The sequence below is a fragment of the Octodon degus genome, unplaced genomic scaffold (genome assembly GCF_000260255.1).
Source record: "Octodon degus isolate 3935 unplaced genomic scaffold, OctDeg1.0 scaffold00076, whole genome shotgun sequence".
Classification (NCBI taxonomy): domain Eukaryota; kingdom Metazoa; phylum Chordata; class Mammalia; order Rodentia; family Octodontidae; genus Octodon; species Octodon degus.
Window position 1 is genome coordinate 10,933,291 of NW_004524652.1, and position 12,538 is coordinate 10,945,828.

Consider the following 12,538-nt stretch of genomic DNA (forward strand, 5'->3'; position numbering starts at 1 on the left):
AGGGTAGAGCAGGCGCAACAGAGGCTGCGCAGACCACGAGGCTTTAAATACTCACCAGCGGTGCCCTGTCCCTGTCCCCTTTGTAGAAAGTCTGCCCAACCCTGGCGCAGACATGGCGAAAGAGGCCAGTCTCGGCCCGTCTTGATGCAGACTTCCTTAGGAGGACGACACTACCATGCGCGAGATGTTGGCGTCAGCCTCTGGCCTCTGATGTCTTCTCGATCACCATCACCTTTGCTCCCCCTGCTCCCAGGCAGCCAGTGCTCCCGGGGCCCTCACCGGCGGCTCACAGCTCCTGCCTCTGGCCTGTGAGCACATACCTCTGTGACATTGAATGGTGCGCCTCGCAGCTTCACTGTGTGGGGGGTGGTGGGCTCGTTCTGGGTGGCTGGCTTCTGTGTCTGAGGAATTGCAGGGAACAGAGAGAGTGAGCTCCCGGTGCCAAGGCAGCAAGTGGACGGGGACATCTCAGGTCTGGAGGGTGTTGGGTCCCAGGGTGTGGGGAGGGCCAGAGGGTCAGGGAGGAGCTCTGGGATACAGTGACACTGCTGCCACTGAACGGGGACCTCCTGGTGCTGCACGCCGAGTCTAGGACTGTGCAGATGCCTGTTGCTGAACACGAAGGGTGACCGTTCACTGCCCTGACCAGCCCACATCCGCCCTGCAACTCAGGTGGCAGCCGCGTGCAGCAAACCAGGGGCAGACTATGGTTTGCCAGGCTTGGGGCTTCAGGGACCATGGGCAAACACAAGTATGGCCCTCCCTCTGTCCCTGTCCCCAGGAGGTGCAGCACCTCGGCTTTCCTGTCCTGAGGTCTCCCACGCCCAGGCAGGGCCCGCTGCCCCAGGCTTGTCCTCCCGCATTCTGTCTCCTGCTGGGCTGGCACGGCGGAGGCCTCCTCTTCCTCAGTCTCACTTTCCTCATCACAGTTCACAGCTTCATCTTCACTCTCCTCCTCTTCCTCATCTGAGGAAGAGGCCGAGTCAGCCTGCACCACTTTGGATTTCAGGTACTCCATGTCTGACAGCTCCTTGTGCGTGGCTGCCTTGGGCCCGAGGCCCTGTGCCTCTGGAAAAGCAGCAAAGCCAGGGTCAGCGACCTGTGCCAGCAAAGCAGAGACAGCAGGTGTGGCCCTTGGTGCCACACCCAGCACGACCAGGCCCTGTGCCCGACAGCTCCAGTGAGCCATAGGGTAAGGAGCACTGAGAGGGCAGGGAAAGCTACGGAGGCGCGGCTCCTTCACGTGTCTGACAGAGAGCACTGCGGCTCCCTCACCAGTCCTGCTGTCTCCTCTTAGCGTCACTGTGAAGCCATTTATTATTTTAAAGATAGGGCCTTCCTACTGAATCCAGGCTGGCCATGAACTTGCTACATAGCCTAGGCTGGCGTCAAACTCATGATCCTCCTGCCTCAGCCTCCTGAGTACAAGGGTTATAAGCACGTGGCACTGCGCCCAGCTCATTTTCATTTAAGCTCTTCCCACAACATGGTGGTATTAAAGTAGATACACACTACACACACACATACACACAGTAAAGTGCGTTCTGTAGTGGAGGCAATTAGCCCCCCACGCAGCAATCATTTCTGCCCTAGTGAGGGGCAACCTACATGCTCTGCAAAGTTCCAATGCACCAGTTCTAATGACGGCCCTCCCGTATGCCAGGCGGGACCCTGTTCATCTACTGACATACTGCTGTGGATCCTCTGCACGCAGTGCACTCTGCATAGGAAAAGGTGTATGGACACTGCTGCCCCCGAGGGAAGGGGTGGGGCCTGCACGGCTCTCGGGGCTGGGCCAGGCATTCCCTCAGCACTGCCCTGGCCTCCTCCTCACCCATCAGTGCCACCACGGTCTGGGGCCCTGGAGGGACACAGCTCCTGCTGTCCCCTGCCCTGGGAGCTGCCCACCTCGAGCCCTAGCTCCCCAGCCCTGCTGGATTTCTCTGAAACACTTGCCACAAGAGCACAGCTTCACCCGACACTACCCTGTGCTTTGCTCACTGCTGTCCCCAGGCCTGAAGCAGTGCCCGAGGGGCCAACCAACAGGGCAGAGGTCCCAGCAGGGGCTCACGATGCCATTGGGGTGCTCGAGGCAGTGTCAGCTGGCCTATCCCTGTGTGTAAGAGGGGACCGCAGCGGTGGGCAGGCACAAGCAGGGCACGTGCCCAGGCATCAGCATGGGTGGCCTCACCTTTGGGCTCCTGCCTGGCTGCCTTTGCCGCCTCCTCCTCCTCCTCCTCCTCCTCCTCCTCCTCCTCCTCCTCCTCCTCCTCGCTCTCCTGCCCAGAGTCCGAGTCAAAGTTCAGGTAGTCGTTGGCTGGCTTGCTCTTCCCTCTCGGGGGATCGGTGTCCAGTGCATCATTCGCCCATGTGGCCACCTGCGTCCTCTTCTGGTGAACTGACAGGAACTCCTGGAACTCTGTATCTTTCTTCAGCTGGTGGCACCGGGCGGGCAGCAGGGACGCAGGGAGGACAGAGAAGAGGCAGAGTGAGCGCAGGCGGGACTCGGCCTTCACCCAGTTACTCCCCACCCCTGGTGCACAAGCAAAGGCAGAGCGGATTGTGCTGGACGGGAGCCGGACGGGAGCCGGACGGGAGCTGGAAGCCGCAGACACAGGCGCTCTGCATCCCAGGCCAGCCCGCCCCTCGTGCACGGCACACACACCTTCTCCAGGTCACTAGGTTCCCGTTTCTTCTTGTCCTAAAAGCAGAAGGCACAGATGGCGGGGGTCACACAGGCCCAAGGGAACCGGACTGCCCTGCCGCGGGGAGGGGCCACCCTGCTGACACTGGGGACGGAAATGCAGCGACATCTGCATACTTTCTTAGTTTCTGGGCAAGCAGAGTCTTGCGACGACTTCTTGGGCTCGCTGGGTTTCTGGGCATGCTTGCTCCAGGCTCGGGGCTTTGTCGGGTCCCCAAAGGACTTGCAGAACTCCACCTGAAAGGGAAAAGGAGGTGCCTTTCACAGCTGTCATGGCAGCAGGGGGCTTGGACTTTATAGACTGGCAGTTGATGCTAACTTGAGTTAACTGGAGCAAATGAGGCGGTGTCACACAGCTAAGGCTAGTAAGTCACTTTTTAAGTCACTTCTGAGGAACCGACATGTGGTCACAGTCCTCAGTGCCTCGCGAGGCTGGCACCCTGGGCCTCCAATGGTGGGAGCTGCTCCTTCCCTGTCCCCACCAAGGCACAGAGACAGAAAGTAACTTTCTCCCAAGGGTGGCTGGGACAAGACCTGGCCGTGTGCTCAGCCAGGGGCTAATGCAGGCTGCCAGGTTATTCTAATCACCATAAGGCAAGCTCAGCTGGCATCAGAGGACAGTTCTAGGGTGACTGTGGGGGCTGGCAGAGCACTGAGTAGGACCTTTTAAAGGCAGCCCTTGGGAGGGGTGGTCCTGCCAGGAGCCCACAGCGGGCACAGCCATCCACCCCAGCCACTGAGTGACACCCCAGATGATGTTGGCTGGCCAGAGACTTCCCCAGGGTGGGACACTGCCATCCAGCCATGCTCCCTCTGTGTGGCCTTTCCGCCAAACTGGAAGGACGAGACCCGTTTCTGGCTCATAATCCCAACAATGGCAACGAGTATAAGGGGAGCTCCCAAAAACCTATCCAGTTCCTGCCACCGGGAGAGGTCACTGTAATGTGGCGACAGTCCTAGCAGCAGGCCCTCAACACACAGCCCCCACACACAGAGACCGAGGAGTATGGTAGTGCTACACGCAATCATAGGATGTATACTCCTCTGTTTCTGTTTTTTTTTTCTTGTCAACAAAGCATGAGAGAAGCCTCACTGTGTTGTTAAATGCGTGCATTCCTGACTCCTCCCTGACTGGGGGAGGGGGCTCGTTTCTCCCTGCTCCCTGCTCCCTGCCCCACCACAGCATGGACAGCGCCAGACGCAGGAAGCTGGCTAATGGTCCACACCCATGCTTCTCAAGGTGCAGTCCTTGCTTCACCTGACACTTTGTGAGACACGAGTGTCTTCCAGCCCCACCTCAGTGTGCTGATTCAGTCACCCCAGGGACATGCCCCGCAAACAGCTCTAACAATGGACAGGGAAGGCCAGCGAGACAGCTCAGCAGACTAAGCGCCCACTTAGGCAAGCACAGGGACCGGGGTTCAATCCCAGGCACCACATGTCACGCCGGCCTTGCCCTTGGGTATGCTGAGCCAGCCAATGAGACAGGCGTGGTGGTGCAGACCTGTAACCCAGCACTGGGGAGGCCAAAAATAGGAGGATCACAATCAGTCTGAGCTGCACAGTGAGACCCTCTACCAAATACACAATGCACGGGGAATCTCACGCACATGAAAGCATGGGACCTCAGTCTGAAGAGGGCAGAGTTGGGACCAAGTACCAAGGGACCAATCACTGGCTTACTCTGGACAGGCCACAGGGACAAGACTCTTGCCACCAGGACTCACCGTGATGCGCGCCGTGTCTACGAAGCTCTTGTTGAAATGGCTCAGGGCTCTCTGGGCCTCAGCCTCGGACTTGAAGCCGATGAAGCCAAATTTTCGGAACTTGCCATCCTTGGTGAACTTGAGGCTGCAGTCGGTCAGCGTGCCGAAGGCGGCAAACAGCTGCCGAAAGCGGTCCTCCTTCATCTGCAACAGAGCAGGACAACAGGGGAGGTGCTGGGTTGTCCCCAGGGCAAATGGACAAAGTGGGCTGAAAACCCTGACACCCCAGGGTGCTCCAAGGGTGACCTGAAGTGAGGAGGTGGCAGCGTGAGCTTTTCTGGTGTGACTTTTAGCCCTGTTATGTCAACTTCATTGGATTGAGATTAGCAAAGCATGTTCCTTGCTGTGTCCGGGAGGGCCACGGAAACACAACTTGGCTACCCTGGTTGTCCCTCGCTGTTGCTCTGCTTCCTGGCCACCATGAGCAGAACAGCTCTGCCGTCATGGCCCACAGCCATAGCTCTGTCCTGGAGCCAAGCATCCACGGACCATATCTCCTGGAGCCACGAGCTAAATTAAACCTTTCCTCCTTTAAGTTATTGGGCATTTCGTCTCAGGTACAAGCAAGCTGATCAACACAGGCCAGCTCCCAGCTATCACCCCACACTCAGTGCCTGTGTGCCGTGAGCAGGCTCCCACCCCCTTCCCCGAGGAGGAAATGGGGCTCTTCAGGGCTGCCCATGCCATTTTCCTACCCTCCAGGCTGCTTGGAGGCGAAGACCAACTGCGCAGTCAGCACTCGAGGTGCTACACAGCAGACAGCTGATGCGGGATAGTCAGAATAAGGGAATCTGAGACTATGGTGAGCCACATAAGAGTCTGCCACCTGGGGTCCCCCAAAGATGCCGCTGTCCTGACCCTGGGAGCCTGTGGTTACATCCTATTGCATGGCAAGAGAGATCTGGCAGATCTGGAGAAAAGTCTTGAGGTGGAGGCCATGATCTTGGATTTTCCAGGTGGGACTAATGTCATTATAAGAGACCTAGCAGGCTGGTGAGATAGCTCAGTAGACTAAGCGCCTGCTTAGGCAAGCGCAGGGACCAGGGTTCGATCTCCGGCACTACCGCACCGGCCCCACTCCCAGGTGCACTGAGCTGGCCAAGGAGACCAGGTGTGGTAGCGCACGCCTATAATCCCAGTGCTGGGGAGGCTGAAAGCAGGAGGATCACTAGAGTGTGAGCTACGTAGTGAGACTCTGTATCAAATACATAAACAAAAAAACACAAGAGTTCTAGCAAAGGCCGGTAGGAGGGTCAGGTTGAGAAAGGGATCTGAGGATGAGGACAAGGGGAGAGGACACAGAAGACACTGCATCACTGGCTTTAAAGGCTGAGGGCGAAGGATGCGGCTATGCACCCAGGAGAGCAGGTAGCCTCCAGAAACAGCAAAAAGTAAAGCAATAGACGCTCCCTCCCGCAGCCCCTGCCCAGACCCTGAGCTCGAGGTTCTGAACTCCAAAATCATAATAATACATTTGTGTCATTTAAACCACTAAGTGTATGGTAATTTGAATCAACGGCGATCATTTCAGCTCATCTTTCACAGCGGAGAGTCAGCAAATAGGTAGGCACTGAGATAGAGAGGCCAAGAAATGCGCAGAGCTGCCTACGGGAGGCCTAGGAACGGCTGCTCCTAGAGAGCAGGGTGGGGCAAGCCTTTGCTTCTCCCTCTATACGCTACTTTACTGTTTGAATTTGCAAAACGGTGTGTTCTAAAACCCTTCTATCTGACAAGAATAAAGAACAATAGCCTAGCCGAGGCTTTGTGTTTCTTCCCAGGGAAAGACACACCCCCTCGGTAGAGGCAAGGGCACAGAAGCCGCCCCAGCCATCCAAACGCTCACCTTGTACACGAGGCACGAGCTTAGTGGCCACCCCAGTGGTGCGGGGCTCCCCACCCAAGAAGAGTGGCAGTGAAACCGGAGGGCTGATCCACGCCTGCACACCCGCACCTAGTCCGCATCCCCCCAAGTGGTGGATGGAGCAAGTTGTTTTTTTTTTTCCACCAGGGATCGAACTCAGTCCGCACCCTCTGCTCCCAAGGGCCACCCCAACACCCTCCGAGCGCGACAGCGACATAAGGACACCCGGGTGCGGGGCGTCGAGCACAGGACACCGAGCGGGAGCTGGCGCCTCCCTAGGAGAGCTGTCAGATACCCACTAGCCAGCTGTGGGCCCCTAAGCAGTCACACTCCCTCTTCCCCAGCAGTCAAATGGGGATAAACCAGGTTCCTTCCCCTCTTGGGCTCCGGATCTGCCCCGAGTCCACAAAGCGAAAAACCTAATTTTCTCCGGCCACCTTTTCCCTCGGCGACAACTTCCAGCCGGTCGCACGGCCCTTCACTCACCCCATTCGGGAGGTTCTTCACGATCAGTCGCGACATGGCGCAAGGTCCCCACCGCTTTTTATCCCAGCTCCACCAGACCAAGTCTTTCTACTCCAACTTTCACGCAGCCACTCTGGGCGCCGCCATCTTTAGCAAGCCGGAAGAGTCACGTGGCCCTGCCTTCGTCCCGCCCACCCGGAAGTAGGCGGGGCCAAAGCAGCAGTGAGAGGAAGTCACACCCTTGGAGGCGGGCCCGAGCGCCTGAGTTCTGCGCAGGCGCAGGTTCCTCGGCCGCTCTTAAAGACGCCAGTGCGGTGGCAAAGTCGACAGGGGGCGCCAGTTCCTAAAATCAGTGGGAAGTTCCTTGGATCCCAATGTTCAATGCTGAGGAAAAGGCATTTTTCTTTTTTTTTTAAATCCCGTTCCTATTTTATTTTGAATCCCAAAGCAGTCCTGACAGCGGAGACAAGAGAAGAGATATTTGTCCCCCTTTAGAGATAGGGAAACTGCAGCCTACAGCCTGCCAGGCTTGTAGGGAATCAATTACTGAGCATGCAGTGTAAATAGTAGCACGTGCATCGTGGAAATGAGCAGCCCCATTTTGCAGGTTGGCAAACTGAGCCCCAGGCGAGTTAAGAAACTTTATCAATGCCGTATAACTATTATACCGTCAGATTTGAGCTGGGGGCTGCTTGGGGCCCTATGCCATGGTACCACTGCCACCAGGTGAGCTCTAGCCCTGTAAACTTCATGTCTGTTCCTGCTGTGCTTTTAAAACCCATCGACTTAGCTAAGAATTCTTGGCTGAACTAACCTCTGTGCGTCCCTGTTCCTCGTTATGTTATGTGGGGGTGGTTCTGTACCATCAAGGACTTGGGGAGAGAATGCAGAGTCCTGGGGTACTAGTCTTCTGCTTCTCTTTAGAATTCTCTGTGTCCCTTATTAGATGGGGGAGAAAGAACCAGAAAAACCCAGCTGTCCCATGACAATACTTCCGGTTTCCTAGAGCCTGCAGGCTACAGTGGACCCCCTCGCCAAGCTTCTAACAATTTTGTTCACCTCCAAGGCTCCTTCCCACCACACTATCCTTGGTCGTTGGTGAGGTGTAATTCACACACCATGAAATTCTCCCCTGAAAGTGTAAAGTTCCAGGGTCTTCAGTCCGTTTGCTGAGGCTCGCAGCCATCACCAGGATCAACCTTAGAATGTTTTCATCACCCCTAAGAGAAAGCCTGCAGGTTTAGCTGTCCCCGGGCAATCCCCCCTCCCCCCAGCTGCTGGCAACTACACGTCTACTTTCTATTCCGAACTTTCAACCTTTTTATGTTTCTGTCACAACAGGCGGAACAACAAATGTGTCTCTCGCACCTGGCTTCTTGCACTTAGCACGGTGCTCACACCCGTGGGGCAGCACGAATTAGCTCTTTTTTATCCAATCATATTGATATAAGGGAATGAAACTCCCAACCTGGAAGATACCTGAGCTAGGCTCAAGGTCTCCAAAACTGAAGAATGAATTTTAGGAACAATGGAGATTAAGAGCAGAATACATTTATTGCGGGGAGTGGGGGGAGCTCCTCTCCAAGAGAGGGACAGAAGGGGACCCGAGTGGGTTGCCCTGGGAATCTGTCTTTCCTAGGGATTTTTATAGAACAAAATCATGAGGTGAGGTGGATCTAAGGTGGAAAACATTGAAACTCACACAAGAGGCGGGATGAAACTATGGTGAATCATGAGGGTACAAGAACAGTTGCTCAGGTGAAATCGATTAAATCAGGATCAAACGGGGCAGCGAGACACGCAGCAAGTGGGCATGAATATGGAACAGGATTCTCTTCTTGTTGGGGGTTGGGTCAGTGGCTCTTTCTAGGTGAGGGATAACCATTTAGAATATCAATCCCTGATGCCCTCCCTAGGGAAGTCCGTGGCTGCGTTTGCTTACTCTTTTATCTTGAAGTCTGGCCCACAGCAGAAGTGTCTGTCTCTTCCAAAGTTGCAAGGTATCTTGCCTTCCATACTGTCTCCTCGAGGGCCTAGCCCTGGCTGACTGCCTACAATATCGCTGTTTCATTTAGCTGCCTACAACAATATTGCATATACGGATACAGTACATTCTAGTCATCCTCTGGACATTTGGGTTTGTTCTGCTTTGTGACTAGGACGAATAACGTTGCTATGAATGTCTGTGTATGAGTTTTTGTGTGACATTTTTATTAGGATTTTTTTTTTTTTTTTGTATTTTAGGGAAGAGTCTACAGGGTGTTCAGGGTTTCACTACTAGATCAGACTTGTAGTGATCCGCCTATTTACAGCCTCCCAAGAGTGGGATTACAGGTGCGGGCCACCAGGCCCAGTCTCAGCTGCTGTCTCAGCATGCCCCAAGGGTGGGGCCAGCACAGCAAGCCCAGGGATTGAGTCCCTGGCCCCTGCTCCTGCTTCCAGGCACTTTAATCCACTGAGCTATTTGACCGGCCAGAATTTTTTTTTTTGGGACTCACTGTGTAGTTCAGGCTGGTCTTGGACACACAGTGATCCTCTTGCCTTAGCCTCCTGAGTGCTGGGAAGACAGGCGTGCACTATGGCATCCAGTTTAGAACCTCTTAAATGATAGCCCTCCTGGAGGGTGCGAAGGGGAACCCCATTGTGGTTTTCATTGGCGTTTCCCTATTGGCTAATGAAATTGAGACTATTTTCTTTCTTTTGGCCACTCCTGTATCTTTATTTTTCTGAAGCCTCCTCGGCTCCTAGTTCCCAAGACCAGGCCCAACAGTGCCCTGAAGGCCATCGGCTCCTCCCTGATCCCCGGATGCGGGGAGCGCACGCACTGGCCCCTGCGCGAGGCTGCAGAAACTGCTGCAGGGCACCTGGTCGGCTGATTCCGAGCTATGGGCGGTGGCCTGCTCTCTCCACCTTAAGTGGCCCCGGGTCTGCGCAGGTCCACCCTGGCAAAGCCTCACCCTAGGCACCAGGAGGGGCAGAGCCATCGGGGCGCATCCGTGCCATTATCAGTGAGGCTGTGTGGACTCGAAAAGAGCTGGTGGCTGCGACGACGGGCCCATCAGCAGGAAGCAAGACCTCCGTGGTGCCAGTCCAAGAGAAGTGGCGTGGTTGTGTTTGGTTGCCCACCCAAGGCCTTAGGCGGGCGGTCGCCGGGGTGGGGCCGGCTTTTCAGAGGTGGCTGAATCTAGGGTTTGTGATGTACTCAGGGAGGAGGCTGGGAGTGTTGGGTTACAGCCCGCCCTAATGATCCCTTTTTACTTCTGTCAGGTTTTACTGGCGGCAATGGCGGGCAGCTGTGGCGGCACAGCAGAGAAGCAGAAATAGAAAGGGGGCTTTATTACTTCTGAAGACAGAGAGGGTCAAGGACAGGGAGATGGGGGACCCTCTGACCTGAGACAGGGAGGCTGAGATGTTGTGGAGTTTTGTTAGGCGCAGAGTTTGACGGCCAGGTTTAGTGACACCTAAGGAGGTAGTTGGGATCTTCCTTGTGGTGCAGGAAAGGTGAAATCGGATCTATGATTGGCATGGGGAAGGAGGAGGAAGTGGTATCGGGAAGATCAGCTGTTGGGTTTTTTGTTTTTTTTTTTTTTGTATTTTTAAGAAAGGGTCTACCGGGTGTTCAGTCTAGATCAGACTTGTAGTGATCCGCCTGTTTACAGCCTCCCAAGAGCTGGGATTACAGGCGAGCGCCACCACGCCCAGTCTCAATCATCATCTCAGCATGCCCCAGGGGTGGGGATGGCGAGGCAGGCCTGGGGATTGAACCCCCGGCCCCTGCGCCTGCTTGCAGGTGCTTTAATTTTCAGAGCTATTTGGCCGGCCTGATAAACTGTTGTTTTGGGGATTGAGCCACGTTAGATGACCACCATGATAACTCAGCGCTTTCTACTGAGGCAGGAACCATTGGTTTCCTAGGGCTACAGTAACAAAACGTTAGAAACAGGATGACTTGAAACAATAGAAATGTATTCTCTGTGGTTTGTGTGTAATTGTTCCCCCAAAGCTTTATGCAGTCATGGAGTGGGGGCTTCTAGAGTTTGAGGTGAACTCACGATCCACTGGGATTATGGGTTTTAGTCCCACTGGGATTACGGGTGTGAGTACTTCCTCCACCCGGTGTGGATCACCTGAATGTTACATGAGAGAGACAGAGAGACAGACCTCCTCTTTCTGTTGTTACTGTTGCTGCCACTTCACCATTTTGCTCTCTTGCTCTTTGCTGCTCCATGAGAGGATGCTCTCTGCCCTGTGCCGCTCTGCCTTGGAGCCAGCCAAGTATGGACTGAAACCTCCAGTAACTGTGAGCTAAATAAGCCTTTCTTTCCTTCACTTTGCATGTCAGGTATTTGTCCCAAAAATGAGAGAAGAGTAACTGAGACACTGAACAACAAGTTTAATGGAACCATTGTTAATTAGCTCTTCCTGTTTTGAAAATCTGTAACATATGTATTGTTGTATGTTACCCTGTTTCTGTCCTTTTTTCTGTTTTTGCTTCTGTCTTTACTCTTCAAAATAAACTTAAATCAATTTTTAAGAAAAAAAAAAAAGAAATGTATTCTCCAATAGTCCTGGAGGCCAGAAATCCAAAATCCGGGTGTAGGCAGCACCCCCGACCCCAAACTCCATGGGGACCCTCCTCCTCCTCTGCTCTGGGGACTCCAGGTGCTGGCTAGGCCAGAGCGTGGCTTGCTCCGGCTCCCCTGTCTCCTTCACAGGGCCTCTTCCCTTGTAGTGTCTGAGTCAAAATGTCCCTCTCCTTTCTCTTACTGGGTGTAGGATTTTCCCTAAATCCGGAGTGATACGGTCTCACGAATCGGTCATTACACCCCCAAGGCTCTTTGCCCACATGGTGGTCCCGTGGGTGGGGATTACGGTTGGGCACCTCGTCTGGAAACCATTTACCTCCCACACTGATCTGCTTGTTCTGCTCTGGGTCACTCTGAGGACCCCATTTCACCCTGTCTGTGTCTTCCACAGATTGTTTATTACACACACACACACACACACACACACACACACACACACCCTAACTATGGCTGACAACAATGGCTTGAAACAATACCTATGGCTTGAAACAATATGTTTCAAAATAGCCAACAGTGAAGAACTTCGAATATCCTCAATGAGCCGAGGAGCCTTTTTGCTCAATTCAGACGGCGATCACGAATAACTGCCCTGTTAGAGCTCCGAGTTCTCAAGGCCAGGGGTCATGGGCTCCTTCATGGTTTCAGCCCTCTGGCGCCTCCTGGCGGCCGGAGCTCTCACTTGCGGGACCTCTGGAAGGGTCGTCGGAGCTGCGGAGCTCCTGGCCCTCCGTTTCTGCTGCTGCTACCATCAGTCTCCCGACCCCAGGGGGCTGCTGGGCACTTCCGGGGGCAGGAGTCTTCAGTGTTACCAGCTCTTAGTGTAGCAGCTCAGCCTGCTGCAGAGATCGATCCGATCCCACAAATAGGTGACAAGGTGCCCCTGGAAAGGCTTCGTTAGGATGCATGCTGCGGCATAGGGGGCGACTAGCACGCAGACTGGCCCGGGGAGGACCCGGGAGGGGCTCGTGTAGGAAAAGTGGGGTGCGGGAGATGGGACTTTCAGTTGAGTACAGTCTGCCCTGTTTTGTCTCAGGGAGGGGAGTGGCTCCTATGGACCTGACTGGGGACAGCTGCAGAGGGGCAGTGTCACCCAGGGACCCCGTGGGGTGGAGTCATGCGATGAAGGGGTAGACCCCGGACCAGAGCTTGCGCGCAG

General features: G+C 54.9%; 1 protein-coding gene across 2 annotated transcripts in view; it reads right to left on the bottom strand.

Moving 5' to 3' along the window:
- Rbm19 (RNA binding motif protein 19) overlaps nucleotides 1–6,947 on the bottom strand; it is a 94,995-nt gene extending 88,048 nt beyond the window's left edge. For both annotated transcript variants that reach the window (XM_023720635.1, XM_023720634.1), the window contains exons 1-7: nucleotides 6,818–6,947; nucleotides 4,432–4,614; nucleotides 2,822–2,941; nucleotides 2,666–2,701; nucleotides 2,192–2,435; nucleotides 794–1,068; nucleotides 321–401 (exon numbers count right to left, since the gene is read on the bottom strand). In XM_023720635.1, coding sequence (XP_023576403.1) covers nucleotides 321–401; nucleotides 794–1,068; nucleotides 2,192–2,435; nucleotides 2,666–2,701; nucleotides 2,822–2,941; nucleotides 4,432–4,614; nucleotides 6,818–6,853 — 975 coding nt within the window. In that variant the 5' untranslated portion in view covers nucleotides 6,854–6,947. The remainder of the gene's footprint in view (nucleotides 1–320; nucleotides 402–793; nucleotides 1,069–2,191; nucleotides 2,436–2,665; nucleotides 2,702–2,821; nucleotides 2,942–4,431; nucleotides 4,615–6,817) is intronic.
- Between the last annotated feature and the right edge of the window lie 5,591 nt (nucleotides 6,948–12,538).